Genomic DNA, 13185 nt, shown 5'->3' with positions numbered 1-13185 from the left:
GTGTGTGTGTGTGTGTGTGTGTGTGTGTGTGTGTGTGTGTGTGTGTGTGTGTGTGTGTGTCAGACTTCTGCTACATGTTGCTGTGGTGTTTCAATCTGTGTGTGTGTCACTGGACTTGTCCCTCAGGCAGATCATATGTGTCAACAGTTTAATACCTTTGGAAAATTGTTTATTCCGTTTTTATTATTGTAGCTCCAGTAGCTTTGTGTCTCTGGATTATAGATAGTAATATCCTAAAGTCCCATGGTTCCTTTTTCTTTACCTCTGGGTTTAAAAGATAATGGTTTTACCACCAACACTGTAAAAGCAGGTGCAGCATTTCAGCTTTGTTTAAATTTTTTCCAGCCAAGTTTTGTTGCAGCAAACGGAATGGATTATTGAAATAATGAGGGCAAAGCAAAGGTCTTTAATGCACCGGCTGCTCTCTTATTATCCTGGTTCTTTGTTACATAACAGCTCTAAAGCATGAGATTTACTTTTAGTCCATTTTCTGGTTGAGTTCATAAAGTCTAGAAATGAGACCATTAGTTTGAATCGGGGATCAAATAATCAATCGACCAGAGATCAGAACCAGCCGGTTTCCTTTGATCGGGTCAAATACTGAAGGCTCCGAGTTTATTTTCTCCAACTTATTAAATAAAAGAAAACAAAATAGTTGTGTAATTCCCAGTCTATAAATGCATCATCCAAAATCATGTATGTTGATGCACTTTGTTTTGAGTTCAGTTTAAATATATATATCTGTACCAGCTGGGAAAAACCTAAACTAACCTTAGAGTGTTTATTTTTAAATAAGTAAACACTCATACGACGTGGTTATCAAAACCACATTCACCATACGTTTATGATAAAAGCAAAAATAACTGAGGAGCAAGAAGTGCTGTCGGAACAAAAGCTTTTATCGGGTATACTTTTATATATTTATGATGAAAGCAATAAATGTAAAGTCCCGTTATTGACACAATTTGGTAAAGTAAGATTTCTGACTGAAAACCTGAGTAATTTTCTAAGAATAAGGGGAAATATTTTAATTTCTCATTTTAATAATACAGTAATGATCTGAAGTTTAGTGGAAATAAATGTTTGCTCTCAGCAGACATCTGCCTCACAGTATTATATTTTCAATGTTTGTTTTTCCATTGGTAGCAGCATTTTGTGCTCATACATACTTTTGAGTAATTAATGTTATATTTAATCACATAAGGTCCCAATTTATACATTTAGTTCTTGCACTGATGAGCAGGAAACATCTGATGGTGCTTAAAGACTTCCTCTCCTTGGAATTTATTATGCATATCATGAGGGGAAAATAAGCTGTTACCGTCATAAAATATTAAGACCACAACAGCTCACCATTTAAAAAAAGAAAAGAAATTAGGCTGCAAATGGCATTTATTTAGTTTGTGCTCTGCTTTTTGGGCTCCTAACAGGTTAAATAGAAATAAACCTGTTGGAATATGAATCGCTCCTGTTGCAGTACAGTAGATATAAAAGTACTCCGGTGTTTGCTACATGCGTCTATAAAGCAGAGCAGCAGCAGCAGCAATAATAAACTCCTGCCCTCTACTGGGAGCATTAACATTCAGCTGAAGGCAAAGACACTGCAGTTGAACCCAGTTTGAAGTTCAGCTGTTACAGCAGGCGGGTTTTACTTGGATTTACTCTCATCTTCAATCATCCTGCATGACTGGCTAGGATAAAAACATATGTCAGGTCCGAATACTTTTAGACCCTTAATCTCTAAATTGTTTCAGTGGCATGGAGAGCTTCTATGTCTTTATTGTTGAGAAAATAATCTACTAGGCAGAAGCTTTTATTACGACTCTCTGCTTTCTTCTTGTTCCTCACAGTAGTGGTTGTTTTAAAGCTGACTGGCTGCTGCTGGAGATGAACATGTTTCTGTTCCTGTCAGGTGGAGCGGGCCAGCAAGCCGGCCATGGTTCTGTTCCTGATTAAATACCTGATGATGCTGGTGGTGGGGATTCCCTCCGTGTTCTGGGTGGGCAGCAAGAAGACGTGCTTTGAATGGGCCAGTTTCCTGCACGGACGCAGACGCAAAGAGTAAGACGCCTTCAGGTTTATATTTATAAAGCCACATGATGATGATCGCCAAAGGGATTTAACTTTTGGAGGAAAGTTCTGCAAATAGGTCCAAATGTTAGAGTGAATTAATGACTGCTTGCAGCTAAATGTTGACATTTCCAGTGTGTACAGATATCACAGGCTTTATGCCTTTAGGCTTTAATTGTAATCCATTAGTTGAATCTGGGGTTTTTTTAGTCTCGCGTAGAAAAACTGATAGAAATTATATTTTTACAAGAAGCAACCTGTTTTTTGTGTTCTACACACAAAAAACGTCACTATAATGGATTATTTCTTTGAATCAATATTCAATTTTCTCCATGCACAGTAAAAATAAAAAATAAAAAAGCCTCTCTGTTAAATGCTTCAGTAGATTAAAACGTCATAGAATATGAATTTATTAGTGATCAGAAAATTTAAGTTGTTTAGTTAATAGATTCAAATTCAATGATTATATTTCAAGAACTTTCTTATTTAGGTATTTATGGATGGAAGTTAACATTTTTGTTTAATTGAAAATTAAGAGTATGGCATAATAGAGAAAACTTATGACATGGCTTATACTGCTAGGGGACAGCTCTCTTCACTTTGTAGATTAAATAAAATTTTTTGCATTTTATCTGTTTCTGTGTCTCTCCTCTTTCCCAGACTCACTTCAGGTCCATTATGAAGTTTTCTAGTTATTGATTTGGGACTCAGGTTATTTGCTGATGTTCGCCCTCTGTGTTTATCATGTTTAAAGTCAGAACATCTGCCAGGAAGCTTTAGTGTTTCATGCTGCCCTCTGCTGACCGTAATGCCACAAATACTAAACCTGGTTTAATGACCCGGTATCACTGAGCTTCATTGGCCAACAAGCAGCTGTACAACCACCTCAGCAGTGCCACAGGCTGAGCTCTTCCATGTCGCAACTCACTGATTCAGAAATTCTTTGATTCAGCAATTCATGCAACCAGTTGTTTTTTCGGCCCATAACTCTAGAAATCCATAGAAATAAACGCCTCCATGTTTGTTTCTGTACAGCAGTGGGGTGAATGAGTCCCGACAGGTTCTACAGGAGCAGCCGGACTTTGCTCAGTCTCTGCTGCRTGAACCCAACACCCCRATTATCAGGAAGTCAAGAGGGACGTCTACACAGGTAGGACTGCAGGCTGCAACCACTTTCAGCCAAAAAAGGTATACAGAGCAAACGGTAACAAACCTCTGGTGGCTGTTGTAAGATGAAATGAAATGTGACAGACTGGTTTAAGAATTGGTATAAATGACAGGAGGTGGAGACAGAAATGTATGTTTTTATTGAAGTTCTTTGGAAATCCAGGGTCATCACAACTCAGACAATACTGACAACTATCATTAAAAACCTCTTCTGCAAATACTTCCAAGTTTAAGCAAAAGATCAAAGACTTTTTTATAATTATGGTGAAATAAAAACACTTTTACTTTTCAAAAGAGTTCAAAAGTAAAGTGTGTATAAAATGTAAGTTTGTGCATTTCCCTGCAGGGCACCTCCACCCACGCCTCCTCCACCCACTTGGCAGCTCTAGAAGATCTGGACGAACCAATCAGGACTCACCATGGACACCCTGCATCGACCAGAAGCAAGCCCAGCAGTGTCCACAGCAAGACCAGTTACCATGGCAGCCTGCGTCGCAATCGAGACGACAGGTAGCTGAGAAAACCCTCGCTGTGGCCTCACTCCTCCATCCGTTGTCCTCACCCCTGTATGTCTCCACCTCTCAGGAGCGATTCTCTAGCTTACCGGGGCACACCGGACCGCAATCTCCATGGCAGCATGCCCCGGCTCGACCACCCGCTCTCCACCCACAGCAGCCTGCATAAGATAGACGGCCACTCCAGGCACAGCAGCCAGCGGGACGCATCGGAGGTTTCGCCTACACTCATTACCCACGGAGCCACAGGGAGTGATGGCCGGCCTGCTGAGGACGGCACCAGCGCCTGAGGAGTTCATCGCTTTCTGCAGCAAAACGCAGAATCTACCAGAACGCTGTGGTGGTTTGTGATCCAGTCTGGTCCTTTGTGTTACAGGATCAGGATTTATTCAGGGAAAACTGTGGAGAGCTGCAACTTGCACTGGACAGACCAGGAACTGGCAAAATGTTGTGTGGGGAAAAAAGGTTGTTGCACTTAATATTACAGTCAAAACCTAATTCCATAGGACCTTCACAAATATTATGAAACTTGTAAAAACGATTGCAGAGTTTTGTTTTTATATCAAACTCTTCGTCTGTCACAAAAGTGACTTGTTTATTTTGGCCTGCAGCTGTTGATGCTCATCTGTGTGTGGAGTCTTAGACAAATATGGGCCTAACATAAAAACATGGACCTTTTAATTGTTTAGTAAATATTTTTATACTGTGAAAACTGTCTACTGCGTGTGTAGAGAAACGCATATCAGGGGTGATCAAGTTTAAAACTATCTGATGTCAGGAAATTTAAACTAATGCTCAGTCTGTGCAGTTCAACTAATGAAATCCATCTAAACCTGGGATGCTGAAGTCCAGCCCTTCTCAGACACTCCTGAACAAAATGACTGAATGTTGAGGTAATTCAGGTGTGTTGGAGCAGGGAAGCATCAAGGACTGCACTGGGGAAGCATCATAACCTTTAACCTAGAGTTCATTCCATTAACATGGCTGCAGATTAAAACCCAGTGGGATTTGTTTATGCAAGGCTCCATCTTGACGCCTTGGTTGGTAAGAATCCTCCAACAGGCAGCTCATAAATGTTACTCGAGTAGAAATGAAAGGCATAAACAGCATACTTAAACAAATAATGCACTGCCAGACAGACGAAGAAAACCTAAAACCACTGTAGAAATATCTGCCATAAATTCAGCAAACCTCTGTATTTTATTGGATGTTAACACTTTAAGGAGAATCAGTCATCAAGCCCAATGGAGAATTAACTGTATAAACATATCTGTAATTTAAAGTATTCCAGTATCAACTGCATCATTTAAAACTCAGACTTGTGTTTCTCTAAAGATTGACAGATTTGTTTGAGACTTAATTTTTTACAAGTGTTGTAATATCCACCCCTGTTCATGCTGTTTGTCTTCAGACCTGCCTCGACAGGTGCAGCTAACTAGCAGAAGAACATTCATTATACTTTATTAGGCCGACTTTTATTGTCTGCCTGTAAATGTAACAACCTGTAAATATTGTTTTCTTGCAGTTTGAGTCCTAATCCTTTGTCGTTGAACTAACCTACCTCACCTTTACCCTCAGCCTTCTCCTGTTCTGCATTCACGTCACTGGGTGCTTTCTCCAAAGTAAAGAAGTGCTCAGCATACATCAGTCAAAATGGTGGTGCCAGCTCGCTTTGTGGTTTTTAAGTCTACCTCTTGAGTTCGAACCCCAACATACTTCTGACCGGCTTTGTGTGCTCAATTCCTAGCAAATTAAAAACATTTTAGCCTTTCAAACAGGAAAACACAGTTTTCATCAAGATTGTGCAAATTCTGACCTTGCAGTTATGCAATAACCACATCAGGCCCAGTCTGTGTTTCTATGCCTTCATTACCTTGTACATAGATTTTCTGTATGATGACTGATCTGCCTTTGTTTTTGTCCTAWATCCCATTTTTGGACCTACAGCAATCGTCTGTATTTACCATGGCTGCTTACATGCATTAACCAGAGTGCTTTTCTCTCAACATGGCTGGAGAAAAAAAATAAAAACAAGCTCTCAGCTTTTAAACATTCATGTTCACACAAGTCTGTCTTCATAAACCTTTAACAGTAAAGCATGGGGGGGAGGGGGGGGAAGAGCTCAAGTAGCTCCAACTAGGATTTTTAAAACTTGACTTAATTTATTTGCAGTTGTAATGTAAAAGCTTATTTTACATGCAGTCTAATAAACTTTTTTAAGACTTGAGTTTTTCTCTGTTGTGATTTCCATTTCTGTTGTGTCGGGATGCAAAGAATAGCTGGAGGTACTTACAGTTTCTCAAATCAACAAACACCGAGTTAAGACCAGATGCCCGAGCGTTCTCTTTTGCGGCGGACAATGGCCGCTACGTCTTGCTTGAGTGTGGAGACGCCGTCCTCCAGCTGCTCAGAGAAGTCCCTCAGCAGACGACTCTGCTCGTCCACAAACAGTCTGAGTCCCAGCAGGTCCGACTCCTCCTGGAGAGGAAATGCAACAACAATTTAGTGTTGGAAAACCAACCTGGCTCACTAATGCTGCATAGAAATGAAGATGCTTACACTGGGTCTGTGTCTGCGTAAGCGCTGCAGCTGACCCTTAACAGAGGTCATGCTGTGGTAGAAAACTTTCAGGGCGCGTGCAAACTCTGCATCACAGCTGGGACGTAGCGAACGACCACGAGCGCCGTCTCCGCCTAGAGCCAGAGGAGGGAAACRTGGACTGAGTAACAACGCAGGTATGAAACAAAGTGGGATAATTGTGTGTCTGTTACCGTTCTTGACTGCGTTGAGCTGTTCTCTCAGACTGTGGTTTTCTTTCCTTAATGATTCGTTCAGACTCTTCAGTTCCTCCAAGTCCTGTTGAAGAGCTCTGACTGAACAGCTGAGCTCAGCAGAGTCCGATAGCTGCAGCCAATGAAAGATWAGCCAACAGTCTGATCCACAAATCAGATGAAACTTTGAAATAAACAACAAATCTAGTTCTTTTAGAATTAATTCAATTTCATGAGCAAGCCAAGTCTGACTTACTACCAAACCTTAAAAAAACCCTGTAGGTCGACATGAAATGGGCTAAATGATCTTAAAAGCAACTCATCATGCTCTAATCTAAAGAAATTCAAGAACAGATCAGAAAAAGTCATTGATATCAGTCTGGAGAGGTTTACCAAGCCATTTCTAAGGCTTTGACTTCAGATAACCACAGCGACTATCTGAAGTCRAAGCCTTCAGATTTCCATTTATTATCCATAAATGGAACAAAATACGGCATAATGGTGAACACAGTGGGGAATGGCTGACCTAATCAAGAACCCAAAACGACACCTAAAGCACTACAGGCGTCACTTTCCTCAGTTATGGTCACAATGTTTATGACTGAATGGGGGAAAAACTGGACATTAAGGACCAAACCACAGAGTTGCATCTTATATTCCCAGTGTCTTGTGGGAAAGCATTCAATTAACTTTTTGGAAGATGTGAGACATGATGCATAAACAAAAAGATCATCCTACTGACAGTCAAACATGGACTATTTGTTTGTATCTAACCATAAATTCTGATCTCCATTAGAAAACCCAAAAGGAGAAAGTCGCTGTCAGCTTGTAATCTTAAACACACGTGAACAAATCAGCCAAGTCCACAAAATGTCTGGACTTTAATCTGATTTTGGAGTTGCCAGTAAAACACATTTATATTCAACTTACTGCAGCTTGTGATGGATGCAGCATGTCGATGATAAAGACGCCCTCTGCAGTCATTCTCACAGCTCCAAGAGATGAACTCAAAACACTGCAACTCTCTAAGACGGAAAAACACACAGTAGTAATTGCTATCTCTTAGTAGTATAGCTGCTTACCTAATTTATTTTATAAAACTTATTTTAAAAATAATTTAGGAATCRCGTTCTAGAGCTAAAGCTGCTTATAACGAGGGAGCAAAAGTGCAGCATGGAATTCTTTAAGTTTGTTTAGTACCTCAGAAATACTAAACGAGTTCAGAAATATTCAGGAGAGAGCAGCACAAAGTGGATCCAACAAGAACAGAAAAGGAATGTAGGATCAAATTCAGAGTCATGCAAGAATATAAATATCAGTTTAGGACTAAGATGCCTTCCAGCTAGCAGTGGACAGGGCCTGATTTGGGGACAACTTYATCCTATGACAGTATATTATGGAGTGACCAGGTCAGTTTCTAGATCTGATCGTTGGTGGGAAAAACCCGACTATGTTGCATRAAAGAAAACTCCATCCAGTCAATCAATCCAGTGGGAGAWKCTACAGGAAGCCTGGTCAGAAATCTCATCAGATTACCTTCAAAAATGTTATAGGAAGTTATTGTTTACAAAAGGTCTTTTCTTTCMTAACTCTGGCAACACCTGCCTGCATGTTCTGATAATTTACTGCATTTCCTGGTGAAGATAATCTCATGCTGAAATTGTGCTGTGGTGGTCATTTCCATTTCCTTCCTCACCCTGAAGACCCCAGAGCTCCAACACCACAGCACTGCTTTGCAGGTAGTCCAGCAGTCGTTGGGATGTTTGGAGGGAGGTGAACTGGACCMGGTGATCCAACAGAGGATTGATGTTGTGCCACACAGCTGGAGTGTAAAGCGGCTCGCTGCAATCAAATACCCTGAAACTAACACAGCAGAGGAAATAAAGTTATGTCAGGGAACGTCCAGTTTTAAAGTTATTCTTCATTCTGTTATCAAACTGCCCTTAAATGTTGCATACATCTGTCCGGGCCTCACCCGATTTGTATCCCTCGATTGCGAGCTTCCCTAATCCAACGAACCCCACAGCACTGATCCAGGACCAGCTGGAAGTCCAATCGTCGACCCAGTACTTCAGACGGGTCAATCAGGATGTCGTCCTCCCCCAGTGGCCTGGAAAGTTGCATTTCTTAAAAACACAACTTTCTGTGAGCTTACAACTAAAACGTGTGTGTTTGTCATACAGTCCAGTGGAAGTGCAGGGGACGAGCTGAGCTTGTAGGATGGCCTCCTCTGTCCCCTCTGAGCCCAACACCTGCAAACAGACTCAGATTCATCTGGCATCTGATAACACTGATGTATGAAGCATATGGAGTACCTCCAGCTGCTCCTCCAGAGGGATGCGGAAGGCCAAAGACTGCAGCCAGAGGTGACCTGTTCCCAGGAGCAGAGGCTCGACTGGATCCCAGAAAGGGTCTTTATCTCTCGGTAGCACTACAGCTGGAAGGCCCTCCACTCTCTGATAGCGACACATACAAAAAGGACCAATAGCAAAAGTTGAGTTATAGCTCCAAAATTTAAAGTAAACTTTAATTCAAAGGGGACCCGTCACCTAGCAACACAAGCCCAGTCCGTCACCTAGCAAMACAAACCCAGCCCGTCACCTAGCAAGCTAAGCGGAGTTCCAGTGTTTGGTCAATTAGTTTTGGTATGCGCGGTGCAATAGCTGTGTTTTGTTGTTGACTTACCATACAGAAACCATTTCATACATTCTTGTTGGTTGTTCGGGTGGCTCTAGTTTCTTTTGAAAGATGTACTGTTGTATATTTGTGAATCTATTTGTCGCCATTTTCACGTGCGAGCATAAAAGTTGAGTTGGGGGCGTGGCCAACAGCAATTTATTTGGATTTAAAGTGACAGGAGGCCCTAAAACAGCYCAATCTGARGAGCTGAACGGAACAGACTAACATCTCATTGTCTAACAATGATTTTGTGCAAAAATGTGATTAACATTTTTATCCTAACCTTTTCAGGAAAACATAATAGGTCACCCTTATGCACTTATTGGAAATGAAAGACATGTACAAAGTTTTCCCCTCATTTCTCATGTTGGACAACATTTTTTTGTCCAACATGAGACRAAAAAATGTCTCATGCTCAGTTGTCTATGCTCAGTTGCCGCAAAAAATATTTGCATATCCTGAAAAACACTTAAGTGTTATTTCTATGACACACATTGTCCTCGTGTTGTGCAGCCTTGAACTGCTGATAGACCTCCTCCATCAAAAACTTGCGGTTGACAAACTTGGCTTTGGACCACATCCAGACCTGAAAAACATGCGTCACAACTAAAATCATTCAGAAACATCTTTCTGGTACAAAGAACGGAGAGAGACAACTTGAGCAACACCAGCCTGTTTGCTTCCTGCAGTGGTCACTCTGACAACAATGTCCTTCTGTAGATCGTGACCTCTAGAATCCGACAGGGCCAGATTTTTGATTTCCAGCTTAAATTCAACTCCCTGAAAATTAAGAAATTAAATGCAAATTTATCAACTCACTCCTGTGTGTGGGTTAATGTGAGCAGCTACAGCAGGACACTGTGAGTTACCTTGCTCAGTTCCTGACTCATCTGGTTGGCCTCGGCCACCATAGGCATCAGCTGAATGTAGTCGTAGAAGACCGCCAACAGACTGGGATCTGTCTGGCTACAGCCAGTGTTGGACTCACCTATACAGTAATAAAAATGACCTTTTTTTTCCTCCRTATAAATAAAACAAATTCAGTTCCAGAGAGCGATGGTTTCACYCACTCAGGTGGATGCCCTCAGCAGCAGCCAGCTCTGACTGGAAGTAATCGTAGTCGTAGCGACTCCAGTCTTCCCCGCCCCTCTCAGATGGATAACCAACAAACAGGTAGGTACAATTTGAGCCGAGAATGAGACGATCCTGACAAATATTTAGAATAAAGTTGGCTTTGACTGCTTTGGTTTCATCTAACAGTTAATTCATATAGCTGGTGCAATGCAAATACCCACCAGGTGTTGCAGCTCTGCTGTCTCATACACKGCGTTCCCATTAACAATAACCTTTGACCCCGTCAGTGGAGTCAGTGTTACCCGCCGCTGYTCATTCCTGAACACCGCATGATGCTCCTGGATCCTAGTTCACAAGCAGACATTACTGTGCGTGCACAACGAGAGCAAATATGTTCTGGTGCATTTTTAACATAATTTATCAATCTCTGGTTGAGTTGGTGGGTTTCTCTGGATGTTGAAAAGGAAAGGAAAACTCACCCTAAGCCCTTGATAGAAATGGATCTAGGGGCGGAGTCACAGAGTCCGATGCCCCACTCACCTGGAACAACAAAACATTTGTTCTCTGTTTTTGCAGTTTTCTTGGCACCTCAGACAACCTTGTTCCATCATGGTATTARCAAAGCTGTGGACTTAACTAATWTAAATGCTCATAATATTCACCCTCTGATTCTCAYAAAAGTCCCATTAACATCCATAGTGAAGAAATTTATTAGATACTTTTRTAAAAACACTTAAGTGTCATGACTGACTCTCTGTTGTCTTGAGAAAAAACCACATTAAACCAGTCTGTAAAGAAAACAAAGTATATTTTCTTCAATGTCTGAAATTCTTCAGAACAAACTGTASCTGGCCTATAAGGGATTGTGTGGTTTTGTTCCTAAATAAAATGTCAGAGCTGGTTTAGAACAGTTTATATCTTAGAGGTAGACCAACCCTCCTGGATGAAAAGCTTCACCACGCCTGACAACTGAGCATCCTCGTTGATGTTCAGGACGTAAGGATACATCTGCATCATCCTCCTCTCCTGACAATAAATTAAAGAAACATAAACATTAACAACCAGAAAAAGGATGAAAATATTTCACCCAAAACATATTTTCCACTTCTTAACCCACTTTAATTCACATTCTATGTATGTATTTATTTTTAAACTCCTTAGAAGCAGGAAAGAAATCCCAGATTGTGTGCGTGTACCTGTGTGATGTTGGCATACTGCTGCTCCCAGTCTTTGAGCGCCTCCTGCAGGTGTTGCTCCCACAGAGTCTGAATGGCTCTGATCTGGAGCTCATTCTGGGTCAACAGCTGACGAAGTTCCTCTGGAAACAGATACGATTACCCGCTCTGATCTCTGCCAGCCGAACGTTCGACTGGTTAGTCCAAACTTCGARTCTTACTGGACTCATCCGTGGCTCTGCGCCCCTCCTGGTCCATCCGGCTCAGTTTCTGCAGCAGTCTGGCGTTTTCAGCCTTCAACTCTTTAACAAGGCGTTCAGTGGGGCTCTCGTTCACCACTGCCCTGTTTTGGATTCGTTTTGCCCTGAATTTTGAATGTAAAATGTGTTAGTATGATGGAAACCAGTAATATTCACCTTGGTTTCCAGAGCGTAAATGATTAATGTACCTTTCAGCGTAGCGCAGGGTGGAGAGAGACTCCTCATAGCAGATATCTGCAGGACTCAGAGTGGCAATCTTGAAAATAAGTATGACAARTCAGTACACTACAATGTTTTGCATACCACTGCATTTTCCCCCAGTTTGTTACTTTACAGCCACACATTTCAATGCATTCTGTGACTGACCAACACAAGGCAGACATAGCTGAATAAAAAGAAAATAAAACCTGGTTTTCAACATTTTTCACAAAAATAGTCTCTCTCAGGCTTTGCACAACCAGATACTGAAATATTCTCCTCATTCTTATTCACAAATAAAGCTCAGGATATGTCAGATTGGATGGAGAGCATCTGGAAGTCAATCTGAAAAGTCTTGCCACAGATTCTTAACTGGASTGCAAAAACAGTGTTTTTGATCTAGTTTCTAGTGAAAATATCTTAATGCGCTTCAAATAAGATAAAATTAAATCAGAAGCAACTTTCAGGCAAGATATAGGAGCTTTTTTAAGTCAATAATTCCTTAATATGAWATAAAAAGTACTGGTTCCTAACAACACTTTTTCTCCATGYTATGAGTAAAATATTCTGCCAATRAAACTATGACTTTTTCATCAATATTAAGGAATTACTGACTKAAAATAAGCTCCTATATCTTGCTGAAAAGTTACTTGTGAGTTAATTTGGTCTTAATTCGAGTGTACCAAGATGTCTCCACTGGAAACTAGACCAAGAACACTTGATGAGATTTGGTGTTTTGGCAGAGTGGACTTAGTTCTGCAGTGACTGGGTTGCTGTAACACATAAACATGCTGTGGCTGTGTGTTTAGGAACGTTGTTTTGCTGGAAAATCAACCTTTGTTTGATGAGACCGCAAGTGTTTCACAACCTCCAACATGTTTTTGAGAAATGCCTTGTAAGTAGCTCCTACTGTGCTCACAGAAGTGGATATTGTTTTATAACCAAACCCTTATTTAAGCTCCTTCGTAACATATCCCTCACTTGTTTGCCGTGTCCATTGGTCGTCATAATCCCGTCTGATAACTAATATTCTCTAAAGAATCTCTCAGACCTTCACAGAACAGAAYTCATAAAGGGGAGTGAACACAAAATTTTACTATTTTTCAAGGTCAAATTTGCATTTAAAAATGATCCACCACTTTATCAAATCAAATTTTATTTGTATAGCAGATTTCAGCAGCAAGGCATTTCAAAGTGCTTTACATAATTAAAATAAAAACAGCATGTGACATTGAATAAACAGTAAGAAAGAGAAATAGATTTTGAGAAAAAAAAA

The 13185-nt window shown here is 40.9% G+C and overlaps 2 protein-coding genes across 4 annotated transcripts in view; one reads left to right on the top strand and one right to left on the bottom strand.

The window, feature by feature from the left end:
• LOC103462771 (frizzled-3-like) overlaps positions 1-5979 on the top strand; it is a 34040-nt gene extending 28061 nt beyond the window's left edge. For 2 of the 3 annotated variants that reach the window (XM_008405762.2, XM_008405761.2), the window contains 4 exons: positions 1913-2061; positions 3106-3220; positions 3584-3747; positions 3823-5979. In XM_008405762.2, coding sequence (XP_008403984.1) covers positions 1913-2061; positions 3106-3220; positions 3584-3747; positions 3823-4042 — 648 coding nt within the window. In that variant the 3' untranslated portion in view covers positions 4043-5979. The remainder of the gene's footprint in view (positions 1-1912; positions 2062-3105; positions 3221-3583; positions 3748-3822) is intronic. The other variant, XM_017304048.1, reaches the window with a different exon arrangement.
• Positions 4915-13185, bottom strand: part of kif28 (kinesin family member 28) — a 10419-nt gene continuing 2148 nt past the window's right edge. Inside the window, exons 2-19 of the mRNA XM_008405839.1 lie at positions 11900-11967; positions 11673-11815; positions 11473-11594; positions 11212-11302; positions 10756-10816; positions 10498-10621; positions 10273-10408; positions 10072-10190; positions 9875-9982; positions 9696-9788; positions 8839-8979; positions 8705-8775; positions 8499-8633; positions 8220-8386; positions 7454-7548; positions 6524-6656; positions 6312-6445; positions 4915-6230 (exon numbers count right to left, since the gene is read on the bottom strand). Of these exons, the coding sequence (XP_008404061.1) occupies positions 6072-6230; positions 6312-6445; positions 6524-6656; positions 7454-7548; positions 8220-8386; positions 8499-8633; positions 8705-8775; positions 8839-8979; positions 9696-9788; positions 9875-9982; positions 10072-10190; positions 10273-10408; positions 10498-10621; positions 10756-10816; positions 11212-11302; positions 11473-11594; positions 11673-11815; positions 11900-11967 (2100 nt within the window). The 3' untranslated portion in view covers positions 4915-6071. The remainder of the gene's footprint in view (positions 6231-6311; positions 6446-6523; positions 6657-7453; positions 7549-8219; positions 8387-8498; positions 8634-8704; positions 8776-8838; positions 8980-9695; positions 9789-9874; positions 9983-10071; positions 10191-10272; positions 10409-10497; positions 10622-10755; positions 10817-11211; positions 11303-11472; positions 11595-11672; positions 11816-11899; positions 11968-13185) is intronic.

The sequence above is a fragment of the Poecilia reticulata genome, linkage group LG3 (assembly GCF_000633615.1).
Source record: "Poecilia reticulata strain Guanapo linkage group LG3, Guppy_female_1.0+MT, whole genome shotgun sequence".
Classification (NCBI taxonomy): domain Eukaryota; kingdom Metazoa; phylum Chordata; class Actinopteri; order Cyprinodontiformes; family Poeciliidae; genus Poecilia; species Poecilia reticulata.
This window is presented reverse-complemented; position numbering and strand designations above follow the sequence as displayed.